Source organism: Amblyomma maculatum, chromosome 9 (genome assembly GCF_055883805.1).
Source record: "Amblyomma maculatum isolate TAMU_Amacu chromosome 9, ASM5588380v1, whole genome shotgun sequence".
Taxonomy (NCBI): Eukaryota; Metazoa; Arthropoda; class Arachnida; order Ixodida; family Ixodidae; genus Amblyomma; species Amblyomma maculatum.
In genome coordinates this window covers 35,912,986-35,929,872 of record NC_139352.1, presented here as the reverse complement: position 1 = coordinate 35,929,872, position 16,887 = coordinate 35,912,986, and the positions used below count along the sequence as shown (strand labels likewise).

At 44.6% G+C, this 16,887-nt stretch overlaps 1 protein-coding gene across 1 annotated transcript in view; it reads left to right on the top strand.

The window, feature by feature from the left end:
- The window catches only part of LOC146178843 (uncharacterized), a 46,410-nt gene that overhangs the window by 14,918 nt on the left and 14,605 nt on the right, over window positions 1–16,887 (top strand). The window contains exons 4-9 of the mRNA XM_084580050.1: window positions 43–351; window positions 1,588–1,827; window positions 6,210–6,383; window positions 9,874–9,989; window positions 12,553–12,799; window positions 14,894–15,439. Of these exons, the coding sequence (XP_084436176.1) occupies window positions 43–351; window positions 1,588–1,827; window positions 6,210–6,383; window positions 9,874–9,989; window positions 12,553–12,799; window positions 14,894–15,439 (1,632 nt within the window). The remainder of the gene's footprint in view (window positions 1–42; window positions 352–1,587; window positions 1,828–6,209; window positions 6,384–9,873; window positions 9,990–12,552; window positions 12,800–14,893; window positions 15,440–16,887) is intronic.

Here is a 16,887-nt window from a genome sequence, read left to right as displayed (position 1 = left end):
TTTTCGGTTGGAAAAAATACTTCCTGTTTCACTTTCATCCAGCGCTACCCGTTTAGCCTATCCACAAGTAGCCCATCAACGTCAGTCCTACCGAATGTGACCCGAGTTGTGGGAATGCTGGACCGCGAACTTGGGCTTGGAGCCTTCTTCCGGCCATCACTGACGACCGCGCGTCGCAGTAAGCAGGCAAAGAGCATGGTGCTCTTTCTGGACCCTCCCGAGTCAACGCCTTCTCTGCGCCTCCGAAGCGCCATGGGAAAGCTTGGCAAGGAAGTACTCCTGCAGAAGATCGCTAATGGCTTCTCTCTTCTGAAAAAGTCTGCTCGCAATCTGAGTGAACAAGCTCAGCAGGTATGTTTATTATAACATTTCATTGGATTCGAGCTCTGGCCGCGCTTTTCATTTAAGTATATTTATCCTGACAGCGCAGTGCAAACTATTATCCTGGCAAACTCGTGGAATGTTACGCAACAAATAAATCCGACCACAATTTTAGAACGGCTCAGCAGCCATCGATAGAATTACCAGGTCTGTGAATTTGCAACTGCACCCACAAAAGGTTACCACATCTCTTGATAAAGTGTTTTCCTTTGCCCTGTGATGTGTACCAACACGGACACATAGTCAAAACTGTATTAAACATTAGATCCGTATAAAAGAATACCTTCGGCGCAATGCTCGCTGCAACGCTGCAAAGCGCAGTTCTCCTAATCAAATCGCGATGGCCACATGCATTAACTAATCAAGGTTCTTGCCGAAAAATTTTATATTTATATTTGATAAAGAAGGGCTTCGACAGAGTGGGAAACAAACTGCTCCCTTACCTCGCATCTTACTACGCTGTATGAGAGCGACGTTTTAACTGTGTTCTCTCACAATGACTTTCTTCTTTGTATTTAGAAGCTCAATCTCGCCAGAAATCCTCGGCGGCCGCTTTTCGATGGAGGCGAAAATCAAGGCGCCCGTGTGCTGTACGATGTCAGTGCACGTTAAAGAACCCCAGGTGGTCGAAATTTTTGGAGTCCTCCACTACGGCGTCTCTCATAACTTGAGTTGCTTTGGGACGTTAAACCCTACAAGACCAACCAACCAACCAGAAAGCCTCCACAGCACCACGAAGTCGCTTTTCTTCTAGAAGGACAGTTTGGAAGCGCACCTGTCTTCGCCTCACCCACCTTAGCCAAGCATTCTTGTTCTCCCGTTTTATTTTTCAGTCAGCTGTGGAAAATCGTTATGTGTTGCTATAAAAATATTAAAAGGCATGGTCCAGTTTTCCAGTTGCTCGGAAATATTATTCATTTAATGCTTGTCCTTCGCATGCATCCAGTAAGAGTGCCATCGAAAACCGACAGGAAACACATTTCACCTCAGCAAAGATGTTGACCGGTAAAAGCTCTTGTCCTTTTGAGGCCAGTTCTTCGATCGTATTTCCACCTTAATAATTTCATGGCGTAGTGTTGTAGTATGCTGAACACTTGCGTTCAAAACTATTTTTCTTTCAAAGAAACGCTACTCCAGAACATCTTGGTTCACTTCCTTCTCCTATGACAGGAATTAACAAGTGCCCACGGCACACCTCTATCGCAGGTTCTCGCTGTCGACCATGATCTTTCGGCCATCGTTCTAATCAACAGTCTCACGCCTACCCGTGGTCGTTTGCTAGAGGACGCCGTTTCGTCGGAAGGCCCCGCCGCCATCATGAGTGTTCGCACACTGACCGAAGACTACAGCGCCGCCACGTGGTCGTGGGAAGAGTACGCTCAACTTCTGTTGGGAGACGTCGTCTTGGAGAAGGGCAGGACGAATGAAACGCGAATCCTTGTTCAGGTATGACCAAATCGCAAGCGTAATCCTACCAATACTGAGAAAGACAAGACTGTCGAAAGGATGATTTCACGCTAGTACGTTCTACCTGAGCGCCCAAATATTATTCTAACGTTCCTTGCCACAGACGGTCTTTTTTCTGCAGGCATAGTTACATTAAAAACATTATGCTGTACCATAAGGTCCCAACTGTTGTTATGGAAAGTGTAGCATGTTGTTAGTAATGGTCTCCGCTTTTCTGATCCATGCTGACGTGCACTAAGTTTCTTAAGGTCAATAAAAATAGGCGTTTAAGTACTATAATTCGTTATCACGTAAACTTATCATGATTTTGTTTGCCTTATCTTATGCTGATCTTCTATGTTCAAATATATAATATTTCGCACTTAGGTCAGCTCTGCTGAGCAACTTTGATGTGCTCCTAGCAAGCTGTGTGATTAGCGGTAATTTTCGTGTTTTCCGAGTCATGCGCTATTTACAAAGCATTCTCATTTCTGCCCACTCATTCGTAGCTGTTACTTTTCATTGTTATTGTTATGAAGCTTGGCGGGCCTTCCATCGGCAACCATCTTCCAACCAGTGAAACCAAATTTTTTTCCTCCCTTTTCCCACTTACCAACCATGGTAGGCGATAGATGGCAAGTAGCTCTTCCATCTACCAACCACGGCAGGCGACAACAGCGCGATATGCGCCATCCCTGGCTAATTCCTGCGGCGATCTAACGAACGTCTCAAATATACCCCCAGAATGCGTAAAAGATAGATGCAATGAATGAAAATTCATCCGAATGTACTTGTCTCCTTCTCGAAGGTGACCCCAAACATGCATGTCTTGGCTAAATTTTTACCCACCTATTTTCAGAACTATTTTGAAACCATGAAGTTGCTTCCACATTACTCACCCATAATCAACAACGTCACTTCAATCTACACGGTTTGCGTTTGTGAATAATTACTTATTAACTTGTCCAAGAACTAACTACAGCAAACAGACCACTAATTTTTGTGGAGCCTCAAACTGGAATATGTTTTCTTGTCTAACAGTCTGGTTCTATACCCATGTTCAGAAATGATTTGCGTTATTTTCTTGTTCCTTGTACATAGTTTCAGGACCTTTGCTGCCAAAATGCGTCGGCTGTTGTTCAGTGTGAATTTTTTAATTGCCTTATCAGATGGGCAGCCAAAGTATTTAAATACCTGTACCTAAAAAGCGTTGACTCACAATGGAGGAAAATAACTAGGAAACTAACTAGTAAGTATGCTAGTAACAAGGACGGAGAAATAAAGAGCATTAAGCAACAGGTGAAAAACACAGAAGGTAAAAATTTGATAAATTCGATGGAGAAGAAACAGAGTGTGGAATGGAGAAGAAACAGAGTGTAGAATTATACCGAAAGTGGAAAATGCAGATCAGGAAGGAAGATTTCTTTGATAACTCAAGAGGCAGTGCCCTACTTTTTGAAGCTAGATCAGGGTGCCTTAGAACACGCAGCTACAAAAAGAAATTTAACAATGGAGATGACGCATGTGCTGTATGTGGAAACTCCAGTGAAACAATTGACCATATTATACTCGAATGTAATGGTATCCATCTGGAAGTTGGTGCAGGCGCAATCGCTGTTCCTGAAGCTCTGGGGCTTAGAGATACCAGTGCCCGGTTGAAAAAACCGGCGGTGGAAACTAGCAAAAAACGACTGGAAGATTGGGGGCTTAAAAGCAGAGAATTGACATAATGTTAGTATTGTAGGAACAAAAATTTAATAAATAAAATGATGGTTTAGTTAACCATTCTAAATCAATAATTAAGATATAGGGAGAAAAGTGAGCATGATAGCAGTAGCTATCATGCTCACTTTTCAAAGGGGACGCTCTTATATCCCCCCCCTCCCCCCCGTTTCAAAGGGGACGCTCCTATATTAAATCCATCCATCCATCGTGCGCTGACTTGAAGAAGTCGCCCCGTGTAGTTCGATTAGAAAAGGCTGAAGTTGGCTGCTGTCTCTCGGTGCTCTAGACCTGATCTCTGCTCTCCTGTGCCGCTTAGAGCAACCCCCCATTGAAAACCAACCTTCTGGTTACAGGCCTAAACGGCTACGTGACACTGGTGGAGTTTTTGGGTGTTCTTTGATTTCTGGAGGGCGTTCGCCCTCCAACGGCAACGTGACAATGTCCTATATACGGGCATGTTGGCGGTTATCACGGTTACCCCTGAAGCTGTTCCGTACATTTTCATAAGTGCTTGTCGATTTCTTTTTTTTTTCACTTTCTGTTAGTCAACTACCTCCCGAAAAGACTAGCATTTAAGAGTGCACGCTGTAGGGCGAGTTGGTCGCACGTATGTAGGCAAGGTATATGCGGAAATAAAGAAACAAACGTAGAAAAAGAGCGGCCGTCCTTGCATGTAATTTTCTCCTCCGTATCTTCTTTTACTTGCACATTTTCCTTCCTTAAAATCTAGAATATCTGCCCCCAGTGATTCCGGATGCTATTTGCGTAGTAAAGGTCGTGCGACACTTTGTCCTGCCTAACCAACTATATACTTATTTCCACTAGCATTGGCACGCAGTTTCTCTTTGTAATGAAATTGACTCGCTCATCTTTCAGTAATTTCTGAGCACATTTAGTCGTATTGAATGCTTAGTGTAATAGTTTCGCCCTATGTGCCTGCAGAATTGTGGCAAAGAATATTGCTGGCGTGAGAAATGTTACAGAAACCGCAATAGTGAACATCTTTCCCGAGGCCATAAAAAAAATCGTGGAGCTGTGACTTTTCCACTACTCCACCTAGGCTTCGCTCATGGGCCTTTTTTTCTTTTTTTGTATTTTGACGACTCTTTGCTGGAGACATACGTGTGATGCGCTTTTATTTTTTTACTCTCATTTTCAGGTTGAAACGCATAAATGCGACTGTAAGTGAAAACTTACAGCAGCATGTCTGCATTTCACTTTAAAAATAAAATAATAAGCTTTTGAGTAATAATGCTAGGGTGCGGACGCTTGGCCATATTATCACAGACTCTCCAAAACACTTTTTGAGACACGTCTGCCAATACATAGCAATATGATTCAATAACACGGAAAGTTGAGCTAGTTGGTGTTGTCTTCTTCCTTGTCCTTTGTCTTCGTGCTGTTATTCCTTAAAAAAAGCAATATGATTCTTGAAATAATGCTCGGTTATGTGTTCAGTGGGAAAGTTAATGAGTTTTTTTTCTTTTTCCTGGCTCCACGATTCTTAAAACAACTCACTGAGACATTCGTGCAAGGATGAGGTGTTAAGAAATGTTAAGAAAAAAACAGTGCAACAACGGAGACAAGAGCGTAGAAAGATGGGACCAGCGCTGACTAGCAACTAAAGATTTTATTGAAAAGAACATAAATATATACCGCATTCAGACATAAAATCTTCAGTTGCTAGTCAGCGCTGGTCCCGTCTTGTTTCTACTCTCTTCTCTCCGTTTTTGCACTATTTTTTTGCTTAATTATGTACCAACTCTCTCAACTCGTTGTTTTAATTAAGAAATGTTTTCTCCGCCTTCTGCAACTTACTTACCTCGCCTTATCTGTATTCGTGCTGCCTCAGAGACACCTAGAAATATATGCCTATACAATGCATACTATGATGAAAAATTATCATAATGATATACTAGCAGCAAAAGATACGAAAAAGCCTTGTATGCTGATAATGAGCAAGAAAATAGAAATCTCAGATACCTTCCTTTTACTTCGCGTCCGCTGCGTTCGTCTGCTTCCGCAAACGTTTCTTTCTGCCATTTGCTGACAAATGCCACAGTGTAAGCGCCTTTGCTTTTTTCGTACACTTGTGTATTACAAAGAACTTGAAGCAGTATGTTTACTGTCAAATTCCTCGTTTAAATAAACCTCTGTCTGCAAGGTACATGCTGCTGGGCTAGTGCTTCTGCTAGTCCAGTGGATTTAAATAGTTGCACCTACCCAGGAGGTGTCTTCTGCATCAAAACAGATTACTTTGCTTTCATATCGCTCAATTGATCGCCCCATGATATGTCTTCAGAGAGCCCTATTAAGCCTATTCAAGTACACCAGAAAAGTACATACAGAGGAACGGAACTTAAATATCCTCAACCAGGTTGCCGACACGACATCCCCAATCAGCCCTATACCGCGTACTCTAAAGCTATTCCCTGTGAAAAGCTTTCGGGAGAACAGTTTCAACTCACACGCACAACCTGGATAACAAAAGTTAATTGGTTTGCCGCACAAACTTGTTTTTTGCGCTGCATGAACTACACGCTTCCTAGGCTGAAAAATACTGAGACCTTCTTTTTGCACTTCAAAGACACGAAGGTCAAGAGGAGCGAGTAAGGGGTAGTTGCCAGGAAGTCTACTGCATGTTACCTCCTCCGCAGGTTGACAGGCCGGGACAGCTAAAGAATCTCTCGACGTTGCTGGGCAGCCACGACCAGGCGGCGCTGCTCAACTACGTGGGCTTCTCGCTGGCCGCTTTCCTGGCACCTGCCCTGCCGCATGGAGGACCAGCGCAAGAGCTTCTCGCCCTGAGCCACGGGGAGCACGTGCCACAGGTTCGACGCGTGCTACTGCTGATGTGACCGTAATAGCGGTTATATTACTTGGATAAAAGCGGAAATTTGGATTACTTTCTAACCGATTTTGTGTCTGTACAAAGGTTGTTACGGGCCGGGCGCCAAGGTAACGTAACGCAGAATGTTAGCTTTTCCGGATCACTTGCGGGGCTTTGCGCATGGTTGCACAGTGATTGAGGGTGCCGATAAAGAAGGACAGAACACAGAATGTGCCCTGTTTCACAGCCTAATCGTTATATAGGAAGTAACTGGGTAATGATTGCGTTTGGGCTTAGCCATGTGGATCGTGAAACTGCAAAAAAAAAAAAAAAGCCAACAGCGCTGGTTTGTCTGTCCTTTTCTGTTTTCAGTGTTTTCTGCGCTTTCATGGTCCACAAATAAGGGGAGTAAAGCCACAAATAAAAGTGAGCAGGAGGGCAATAGGCAAACCTATTTTTTTTTTCAGCGCTCTTCTATTTGCTCTTCATGCTTCTTGGGCTTCGCTACATGCGAAATAATCGTTCAGCAGTCAGCCAGCGCTCTCCTCTCTTCTACTTGTTTTGGGTCTGAATCATCGCTTGCTGTTCAAACCTTATGCATGTGAAAGAGATATGCGCCTCGTTGGCTACGAATTTCATCGTCAGTGTCCAGGAAACAGTAGCACCGAAAAGCTACCAACGTGGCAGAGCGCGAGCGCACGCGGGAACCTCTATATGCCACAAGGCCCACGTCAAGTTTCACGTCATGGGTTACCAGAAATGATTAAACCTAACATATATAGCAAAAAAGGTTGCCATATCTCTCACGTGGTTTAACTTTATTGTCTAGTTTACATTGTTTATTGAAAACATTGGATTAAAGGCAGGATTGAAACCAACGTTTGGTTGCGAGCCGGAGTGGCTACCGAGCAGGATGAGCGCGCAAGGTATTTTATTGCGGAAGCTCTCGTCTTCGCACTACAATTACCAAGGTCATCTGCAATTGCTGATTCTAGCTTCAGTCTCCAGATTGTAAGAGTATAGGTGTAATGTCATGCCGCATGATCCGTTGCGGAGAGGTGTCACAGCTTCATTCGGTGGGAGCCTCTCCACTGGTACCACGTGACCAGGCATTGGTTTAACAGCTTCCTCACCGGCGCTCTGTCTCTCAGACTCTATATGTATGAAACACGCGCCAGTCCGAGCTGGTTAACTCTTTTTCGTAGGCAACAATTGTGTCGGATCACCACGCTTATACAGCTCGGTGGCTTCTCCTCGTAGCACTTGGTTTGACCACGATAATTCTTCACAATTTTATAGATTTCATTCCACAACACAGGTTACACCTGGTCAATAAGGTCACGTGACTTGGGAACGCTTGTGCGGCTTGGGAAAAGCGCGGGTTTACAAGCATGTCTTGTGGTCGATAAACTTCACAGCAGTTCTTATGTTAAGACATCATTTGTTTTCACTTTGGCAGCACGTAAGAGTGTTAATTGTCGTCCAGATGTTTTATGTTTCGGCTAACAAATACTCCGCCTTTTGCCACCAGAAGATTGGATGTGCCCTGTGAACATAACACAAGTTTTTGGCAGCACAGTTCGGATTAGCTCAGATTGCTATTTGTTTTGCTGCGCTTTGCAGCAAACCACATGTCAGATAAAGCATAGCCATTATTATGATTAGTTTGAGCAGCCGCCAGTTTTTGTGTACCCCGCGAAAGTTTGTAAGATGATTTATTTAGACACTCTCTTGTGCTTTATAGCAACCACAGCACGTCGAGTTATAGCGAAAAAACAAAGCATATGACCTGCTCTTAGGTGTTCGGAACTGCGCGTAGTGTGGAGGCTCCACCTGACTCCTTTCGTGCCGAGTCGTCCACAATGCAACGGTACCTACCTCAAGAGTCTGCTTCACGTATCACCAGCATGCAGTGCGCACTGTTGGTAACGTGGAAGGGGTCTTTCTGCTCAAGATAATACAAAAACCTTCGGCATGGTCAACAGATCGGAAGCTTTCGTAACCAAAGTTGTTCGTTCAATGCTGACTTGGGTATGACGTCACACAGTTTTCCACATACATCCTTACAGAAAATTCCGGGAAAGTTCGAATTCTGAACCGTAATTCCAGTGTCATAATTGCCTGAAGATCAGCTCTGAGTTACAGAGCAGATCTTGACGAGAGCTTCCCTCTAGACCTTTACGAGAGCTTCCTGCCATGTTCTTCTAAACGCTAATTGTTGGATTCAATTGCATTTTTCAATAGCTCTACATTCCATTCGAATAATGAAATCCACATGTGACGTGGTCAACGCTGGTGGCCCGAAGAAGAACATAGAGGAGCTACGAACTGCCTTCCGAACGCAAAGAAAGGAAATCTGCACTACCAATAAATCATGTGGTGATGTTCAGTGGGAATTCGATTCGGGGTAATTTAGAGACAAATCAGGAAGAGACAGCCGCTTACTTCCGCAGTACATACCTCTTCTAGTGTTTGTCTGGGAATGTAGATGCCACTGTGACGTGGCAGTAAAGGAAAACATGTCCGAAAATGCATTCAATGCAGTTCAGCTTGTATATTTTTCTGAACGCCGCATCCTGTTTAGTGTCATGTTATGTTCTTGAAACTTGTTCTCACGATCTCGGTCCCTCACGTTCGAAGAGAAGGCGAATGTGCTATGAACGAGGCTGGTGCGCTGGTGCTCCTTCATTATTTCAGTGCATGTTAAAGAACACTGGGCGGCCGAATCTTCCAAAGCCCTGCTGTACAGCATCCCTTAAAGGCTGAGTTAGTTTGAAACGTTAACTTCTATATTTAAACCATGTTGTACCAATATATGCCGCGAATCTGCGGCATTTTTTACGGGAACGCAGGATGTAATATTGACACATGCCATTCATAGACGACGAAGATTTGAACGGGCGATTCGGAGAAGACGACGAAGCGAAACGGTGCTCCGCTTTCGTGCTGACCTGACTGGTTGTTGGTGTTATTCGGTGCCAGAGCGCCTTGTGTGTAACGTTACGTTACACTACTGCCATTACCGCGATAAGAGACAGTGTGCGCAGATTTGTTATCCTGGCCTTTGTCATGGTAAAATGTCATTCTTTTGGTTAGTTGAAAGTCATTTTCACAAACCATTTTTTACATAAATGTTCCCATTGTACATCCTGAGGAGCCTCCTCTGAAGTTCTCAACCGGGCCTCTTAGCATTGCTGCATGTGCTTGGCTTCAGTAACGCTTGGAAGAAAGGTTTTCTAGTAGCCGAAAGCCTTTGAACGTTGACAACACGAAATAAGATACGCGATAGGAGCCAGCTGCAATACATCTTGGGTCGTATGTTTTTATTTTTTCAGGTAGCAACTTTGTAACATCGCCTCAATGCTACAGCTTTGATTTGACCACGTGGCATTGCGCGGAGCTATTGATATTTTAGCGCCTTGATTTCACCTTTTGGATAAAACAATCACGATCGCGAAGCGCCCTCAGTGTGTTTGTTCAATAAAATGCAGGTACCCGAAGAGCTGCAGGCGTGCTTTCATCTGCTCGCGAGGACCTACCGTTTCGGCGCCCTCTTCCTTGCCCGCCAGGCGGTCAGCCGCGACACAGCCGAAGGAAGCAGCTACAAGTCAGTAGCTCATTCCACTCTAACAAATCATTCTAGATAAGAGTTTTGTGCCCCGCCGCAGTGGCTCAGTGGTTGTAGGGTGACTGCTGAACCCAAGGACGCGGGCTCGTATTTCTGCCTAGGCGGCCGCTTTTCCCTCCAGGTGAAAAGCAAGTCACCCGTGTGCTATGCGATGTCAAGACACGTTATTATTATAGAAATTCCAGGAGCCCTCCTCTGCGGTGTCCCTGAGTCGCTTTGAGACATTGCACCCTGCTAACTACACTAAATTGAACCAACCAAACCAAGGTTTTGAAGTTACTCTCGAATTTTAGAATCCAACGATTCTCATGCAAGAACTGGAAAAGCACTACACAGCGCTACTGACATCAATCCCTGAACTGCCTGACGAGGCATACTACTTTTATGCGCGGAACAGCTATTTCCTGGAAGTTTCCGCATCTGAAGCCGTGCAGCTTAAAAAATTACTACAGGTTATTTACACTTCCAAAATTTCCCGGCACCTTATTTGCTTAACACGGATATGACTAAATAGTAAGCCGGTACCATCTGCAATAATTAAGCGTAACGTCTTAGCGGGCTTGCATCACTGCCAACGCTATCAAGAAGTCATAGAACAAGAAATTTTCGAAGATCAATTCATTATAATTTCATTCCTAGCATGGAAATATCGGCTGTAGCTGCAAACTAACCTGCTGGTCTGCACCGATTCATACCAGGAAAAGGCAGGAAGCGGACATGCCGTCGGCCAATTCACCATGGTTGAGGAGATGGATACCAAAATTCAATATATCATTCATTAGAAATTATCTAATATGTATTGTACCATGCAATACTTTCAGCGCTTTTGAAAGCAATGAATTCAGGTGGACCAGATGTTTCCTAGTTTCATTGCATTCGTCAAATGCGTGAGAGCACGCAGAATAATTGTAATTACTGAATATTTTTTTCATCTGCAACAGCCTTGCAGGTTAGTCATGTATGATTGGCTGAAATAAATTTATCAGAATATTGCCGATGCGCAGGATGATATTCAGTGACTCCGACTTACGTATAGCTTAATCTTGTATTTAATAAACTGGGTTTCACAAAAGCATCCACAGATGTAATTATATAGAATAATGTAATCAATTTGCCACACAGACTCGACCTCCAACTAGGATTCACGTCTAGCTCGTCTCTCCAAACATGCAGCGCAACCACCACTGATCCTCTCCAACGACGACGCATATCGCAAAAGCCTCAATAGTTGCAGCGTGCCTGACTACACATTTGCCATAGTCTTCTTCCCCTTTCCACCATGATCACTCTGCGGTTACACATTCATTCAATGTGACCATACTGTTCTCCTTCTACGGCAGTCAACTCCGTACGCTTGTCGTGGTAACCACCTTTTGGTTACAGACTCCTACACTATGTCACACTTTTCTTCTACACTAATCTATCTCTTTCACCATAACCTCAGTCTGATGCACATCCTTCGACATACACATCTGAGTTTGCAGTATACAACTGGCTTTATTTCTTCTACGACGACGTTCATCGTTAGGTGGTTTTATTTGCAACCACCCTGCAGGTTCACATTCATTCGCTCATGCGATAAAGTCCTCCTCGCACACTGACCTCACTCTAGATCAATCATTTCGCTGCCGCACACGGGTTACGTCGCCATTGTAGGTCATCTCTTTAAATCGTTACCCACTCCCTTCACTGTGACATTTCACGCCAAATGTATGTGACACCCTGACAAAACGACGTACAAACGAGCCTCTGTGGACTAGGATCAGTGTGTCTGACTAGCATGTAAGTGTTTTAGATTATTTGATTCCTATGTCACCCTTCCATCTGCCCGCCGTGGCGGTGCAGTGGTTAGGGCGCTCGACTACGTTGTCCAAGGATGCGAAATTCAATCCCGGCCTCGGCGTTCGCTTTTCGACGGAGGCGAAAACCAAGGCGCCCGTGTGCTGTGTGATGTCAGTGCATGGTAAAGAATCCAGTTGGTCGATATTTCCGGATCCCTCCACTACGGCGTCTAACATAGACTGAGTTGCTTTGGGACGTTAAATCCCATGAGCTAAACCGTCCTTTCACATGACAACTGTAGAGGAGTATCGGTTGTGCCCACTACGCTCTTCTGTGGGTCGACAACAGCTAACATCACAGTTGCTGTGGCTACCCGCCAGAAACGAGCAACATTTTTATTTAACTCAGACGTTCGCATGAGTGCTTGTTACTAACACAATTTATTTTTACCACTCAAACGGGAGGTAGTCACACGCCAATCTCCGCATGCGGGCACCGTGCACTCGCCTTGCACAACGAAAATGGCGTCATTTTAACTCGCGTCACGTACGAAAGTTGCGTCACTGCCAATAAGCACAAATGCTGCTAGAAATCATCAGCACACCTCGCACATCAGTACAGTGCTTTCACAAGAAGATAGTTTTTTATTCTCTGTTATGTTTTGTACTGTACTGTACTTATTGTACTTATTCAGCATTGTTGTGTCCCTGTGACAACTTAAAAACTGGCGTGGAAATTGACTCTGATGTCCTCTATATAGATACGAAGGGGAGATTCGGGCTCTGGTGGACGGTGCGCGGGAGCAGCTGGCCGCTCTGCTTCACAACGGAACCGCGTGGATGACTGCCGCTGAGCTGTGGACGGCGCTGCAGAGGCTCGACACGCTTCGGGTGGTGTTCCTGGGCGAGTCGGACGACAGCTCCGAGCACCTGTCGCGCTACTACAGCGCTGCGCTGAGTGACGTCACGTCGGGGGCTCTAAACGCTCGGCTGCGAGACGGGGCAATGGTAAGAAGGGAACTAAACATGCACGAAAACTACTTTAAGGCACCCTTTATGAGTTCCTCTTTAATTATTTTTCACATACTCCACGGAATCATGAACTCACTGGGACAGAGCTGAACCCCTCTATAAAGTAGGCCTAGTGTTGAAGCAGGCGCATGGACGGACAGATTTCCTCGAGGAACGGGTCGTCAATTCATCCCTGCCTACCATCGAAAGGTTTCCACGGAACATTTCTCCAAGATGTCACGTTGTGCACGGAACACGCTCAAGTCATCATCATCATCAGCCTGATTATACCCACTGCAGGGCGAAGGCCTCTCCCATATTTCTCCACTTAACCCGGTTCTGTGCTAGCTGCATCCACTTGACCCCTGCGAACTTCTTAATCTCGTCCGCCCACCTAACTTTCTGCCGCCCCCTGCTACGCTTTCCTTCCCTTGGAATCCAGTTTGTTACCCTAAGCGACCATCGGGTATCCTCTCTTCGCACTACATGTCCTGCCCATGTCCATTTCTTCTTCTTAATTTCCACTAGAATGTCGGTAACTTGAGTTATTTCTCTGACCCACTCTGCACGCTCAAGTACTCTTCGAATATTCAGGTTCTAGAATGGCTCGAGCTTACAATATTCTTCGTTGACAAACCGCGTACAGACCGCAGTTCGGGTTAGCGGAGTGAACCTGAAAAAGCAATTTTTAATGTGGACGCCGCTATAATTTACAGCTGGTCTGAGAGGGCTGCGGTGACTTTCCGTTTTTGTCCGCTTTTCTCGTACGTATGATCATTCTAACAGGCCTGCAGTAAGCTGAACTTTCTCTGTATATCCTAATTAGCATATGGTTTGTACAAAATGAGGGTATATTTAACTCCCTTCAAGCGCTCCTCGAATTCAGAAGGGGAGGCACAAATGACCGAACAGGTGTACATTTTCGGTGGCACAAGAAGACCTTAGTGTGTTTCTTGAAAATAATACAGGATTGAAACGCGTATTCCAGATAGTAGTAATGTGTAACTGAAGAAAATGAGCATCCTAACTAGTTGAGCGAGATATTGGACTTTTCGCATTCTGGCTTGATGGCTATTTATAAAAGTGCGGAAAGTGCTTAGAAATTACGGTAATCCCCTGCTTTCCTTATAAACGACTACTTATGCCACAGGGAATGGTTTCATTTCGATATTCCCGCGCCCCTTCTTAATAGGCATAACAGCCAACGCCGCGTCTCAAAGTAAGATGGAGCGCCTGTCGAATCTGGAAATTCGCAGGCATTAAGGTGTAGATAGCTCCGTTCTACATGAAACTAATTTGTCAATTACAAGCCTTGGAGCGAAGCAATCGCGAATAAAAATGTGCAGGACTGCGCTTGTCTGTTTCAGAGCGGAAATAGAAAACACTTTGCAGACGGCCCTTATTAAATGCATCGTCGTTGTCATCGCTATTACTATCATCATCACTCAATACAATAGTATAGTATCATTGTCAACTAATTCGTCTCATTGTGATCGCTGCTTTATCTTTACATCAGACAAGGATAGGGACCCTAAGAGCGCAGTGGTCATGCAGGTATTACGAAACCAGTAAGTAGCAAAGCCATGTGTGAAAATATTGAACGCATTTACATTGGGTGGGCAGGAAATAAAGCGCTTCATAAAAAGTGATATCCCAATAGTAAAAGGTGGTATCTAAGAGATGTGATCTCTGCAATGCTATTCACCTCGTGCAGCGCTTGGAGCAATTAATTCGGAAGATTTAGGGATAACGGTTATCAGACAATACCTGTTTACTTCGCCTGGCTAAGCTACTTAAGGAACAAATTGGAAAGTGTAATCAATAGCTTGAGATAGTAGTAGCGCAGACAGACATGAACAGAGAGCGCTGTGTTCGTCTTCTTCCCTCTGTCCATGTCTGTCTGCACTACTGCTATCTCAATAGTTCTCGGAGGAGGAGGGAAGGGGTATATAAAGAAAGAATAGTGCGATAGAGTCAATGAATAATTACCTTTCATTAAGAATGAAGAGGAACATTTTGGCTCGCAAATGACCCTATCCGGCTCAATTCCAATCACTGTTCCAGAAATATTCTTTTTTTTTATCAACACAGACCAACTTCACCAGGAATGCTGCCACCTTTGCTGCTACAGCGTTTGCAAAGCCGACACTTCTTCAAGAGTACGTCCTGCAACAGATAGAAACCAGCGACCTGTACTGGAGCAACCTAGACAGGCCAGAAGAGAACCTCGAGACCCGGTGGCCACCGTTGCACGTCGAGCCCCGTGTCGACTACTTTGAGGCTCGCAACACGCTCCTCATCTCCCCAAGCCTGGTGTCCTTCCTATCTGCACTGCTGGTAGGTGTGGACCCCCTGGTGGTGCCGGTCCTCGGCTCTGCCGTCCTGCGAGGCCTCCTTAGCGTGGTGGCCAACAGCCGCCGACCAGCCACACTGGGCAACACCACGGCCACTCAACCAGAGACCGCGAGTGCTTGGCCGCTCCCAGGACGCAGGCAGAGTGCGGTCCGTTGTTTCGAAGGACAGTACGTAAACATGACTGGGGATCGGCAGGTCAGACCAAGTCTGCCGGAAGAGCTGTTCGTGGAGTCGGCGATCGTGGAGCCCTTGTTCGCCCTGTACAGGAGCTACCTTGACAAGGTAGGGCATTCTATGGAAACGATCATTTTAGAGCGCTAACTAGTACATGGAGAAAGCGGTGCGGACCTCAGCACATGACCTTAATGAAATTTGGCAGCAGTTTCGGTTGGGCCCATTTTGATTTAATTTGGCAGTAGTATCAGTTGCGCACATTCCGCTTTGGACTTGAGAAATTTTTGCCCTAGTGGCCGTTGTATTTTTCTCCCTGTCAGGACCGCCTTTCGTTTATGTCCATTTCTTATTGGTACCACTCCTGTTACCAAACACGCATCAAACAAGGACCATGTTCAGATTTTAGTGCGCAAGCACTTTTCCAGAAATTCAGAGCCGAGTAAAGTCATGTAAAGCCTGTGCGTCCGTCAAAACATATCACATGAATTCTTACCAAAGTTATGATGTAACTATTCCTTATGCATCCCTTAGATGGTGGCATGTCATTTCGCTTTCTAATTTGCATGCACCTGTCAAGGAACGAAATTCACATCTATAGCTTTTCGCTGATGACTACTTTATTCTACGGTGAGAAGCACGGATGACCAGCTTATGATTATCAAATCTTTACGGGGATTCAGCAAATGACACAAAGATGGAGCATGGAAACAGATCATTTGTAATCAATATAATAAGCATACAACAAACAACTGTGATATTTCGTTCCATTATTTTATTGGTGGCATATATTGCAAATGGAACTCAGTTTAAATATCAAGGAATAACAATACCGCAGAATTTCAATTGAGGCATGCATTAAGGCCACTTCTTGTGTACGCGTGAGTAGTAGGGAGTCCTAATTAGAATTGCTTAAACGAACAATTAGAAACAACCCACAGGAAGCTGTACGCTTTATTTACTGCGGATATCGAAAAACAGACAAAGACACGGATATGGTCTGTTCCTCTTATCTAGATCTGTGAGAAACACTCAAACAAGAATATTAGTTGGAAATATTATTCCGTTTTCTCCGAGGCCAGATAAGCATTCAGAAAGAAACATACATACCAGCACCTGGAAACCTGAGCTCTAGAACATACTATGCTGGTAGTGAAACTTCCAGACACTCCTTCTTCGCTCTATGTAATCAAAAGTTTGACGAAACATCGTTTGGTCAGGTGGTGGCCTAAAGAAAAATATAGGGTCACTGACCAAGTCAAAGTTTAACGAAACGTAATGACGCTTCGGAAGCTCTACGACTTTCTTGTTCACGTACTCGGTTGCACACCTAGGTGAACAAGGAAGCCGTAGGACTTCCGAAACGTCATTGCATGCTCATTAAACTTTGACTTGATCAATGAATTGATATTTCTCTTTATATTCTTCTTCGCTCATGTATTGAAAGGTGTAGTTATTTGTCAATATCTGTTGCGGAAAAGTGACCTGCCTTAATTCGAACAATAACGCATGCTTCAATGCTAATTTCACAGCAATGGTCAAAACATTCTCTACTATTC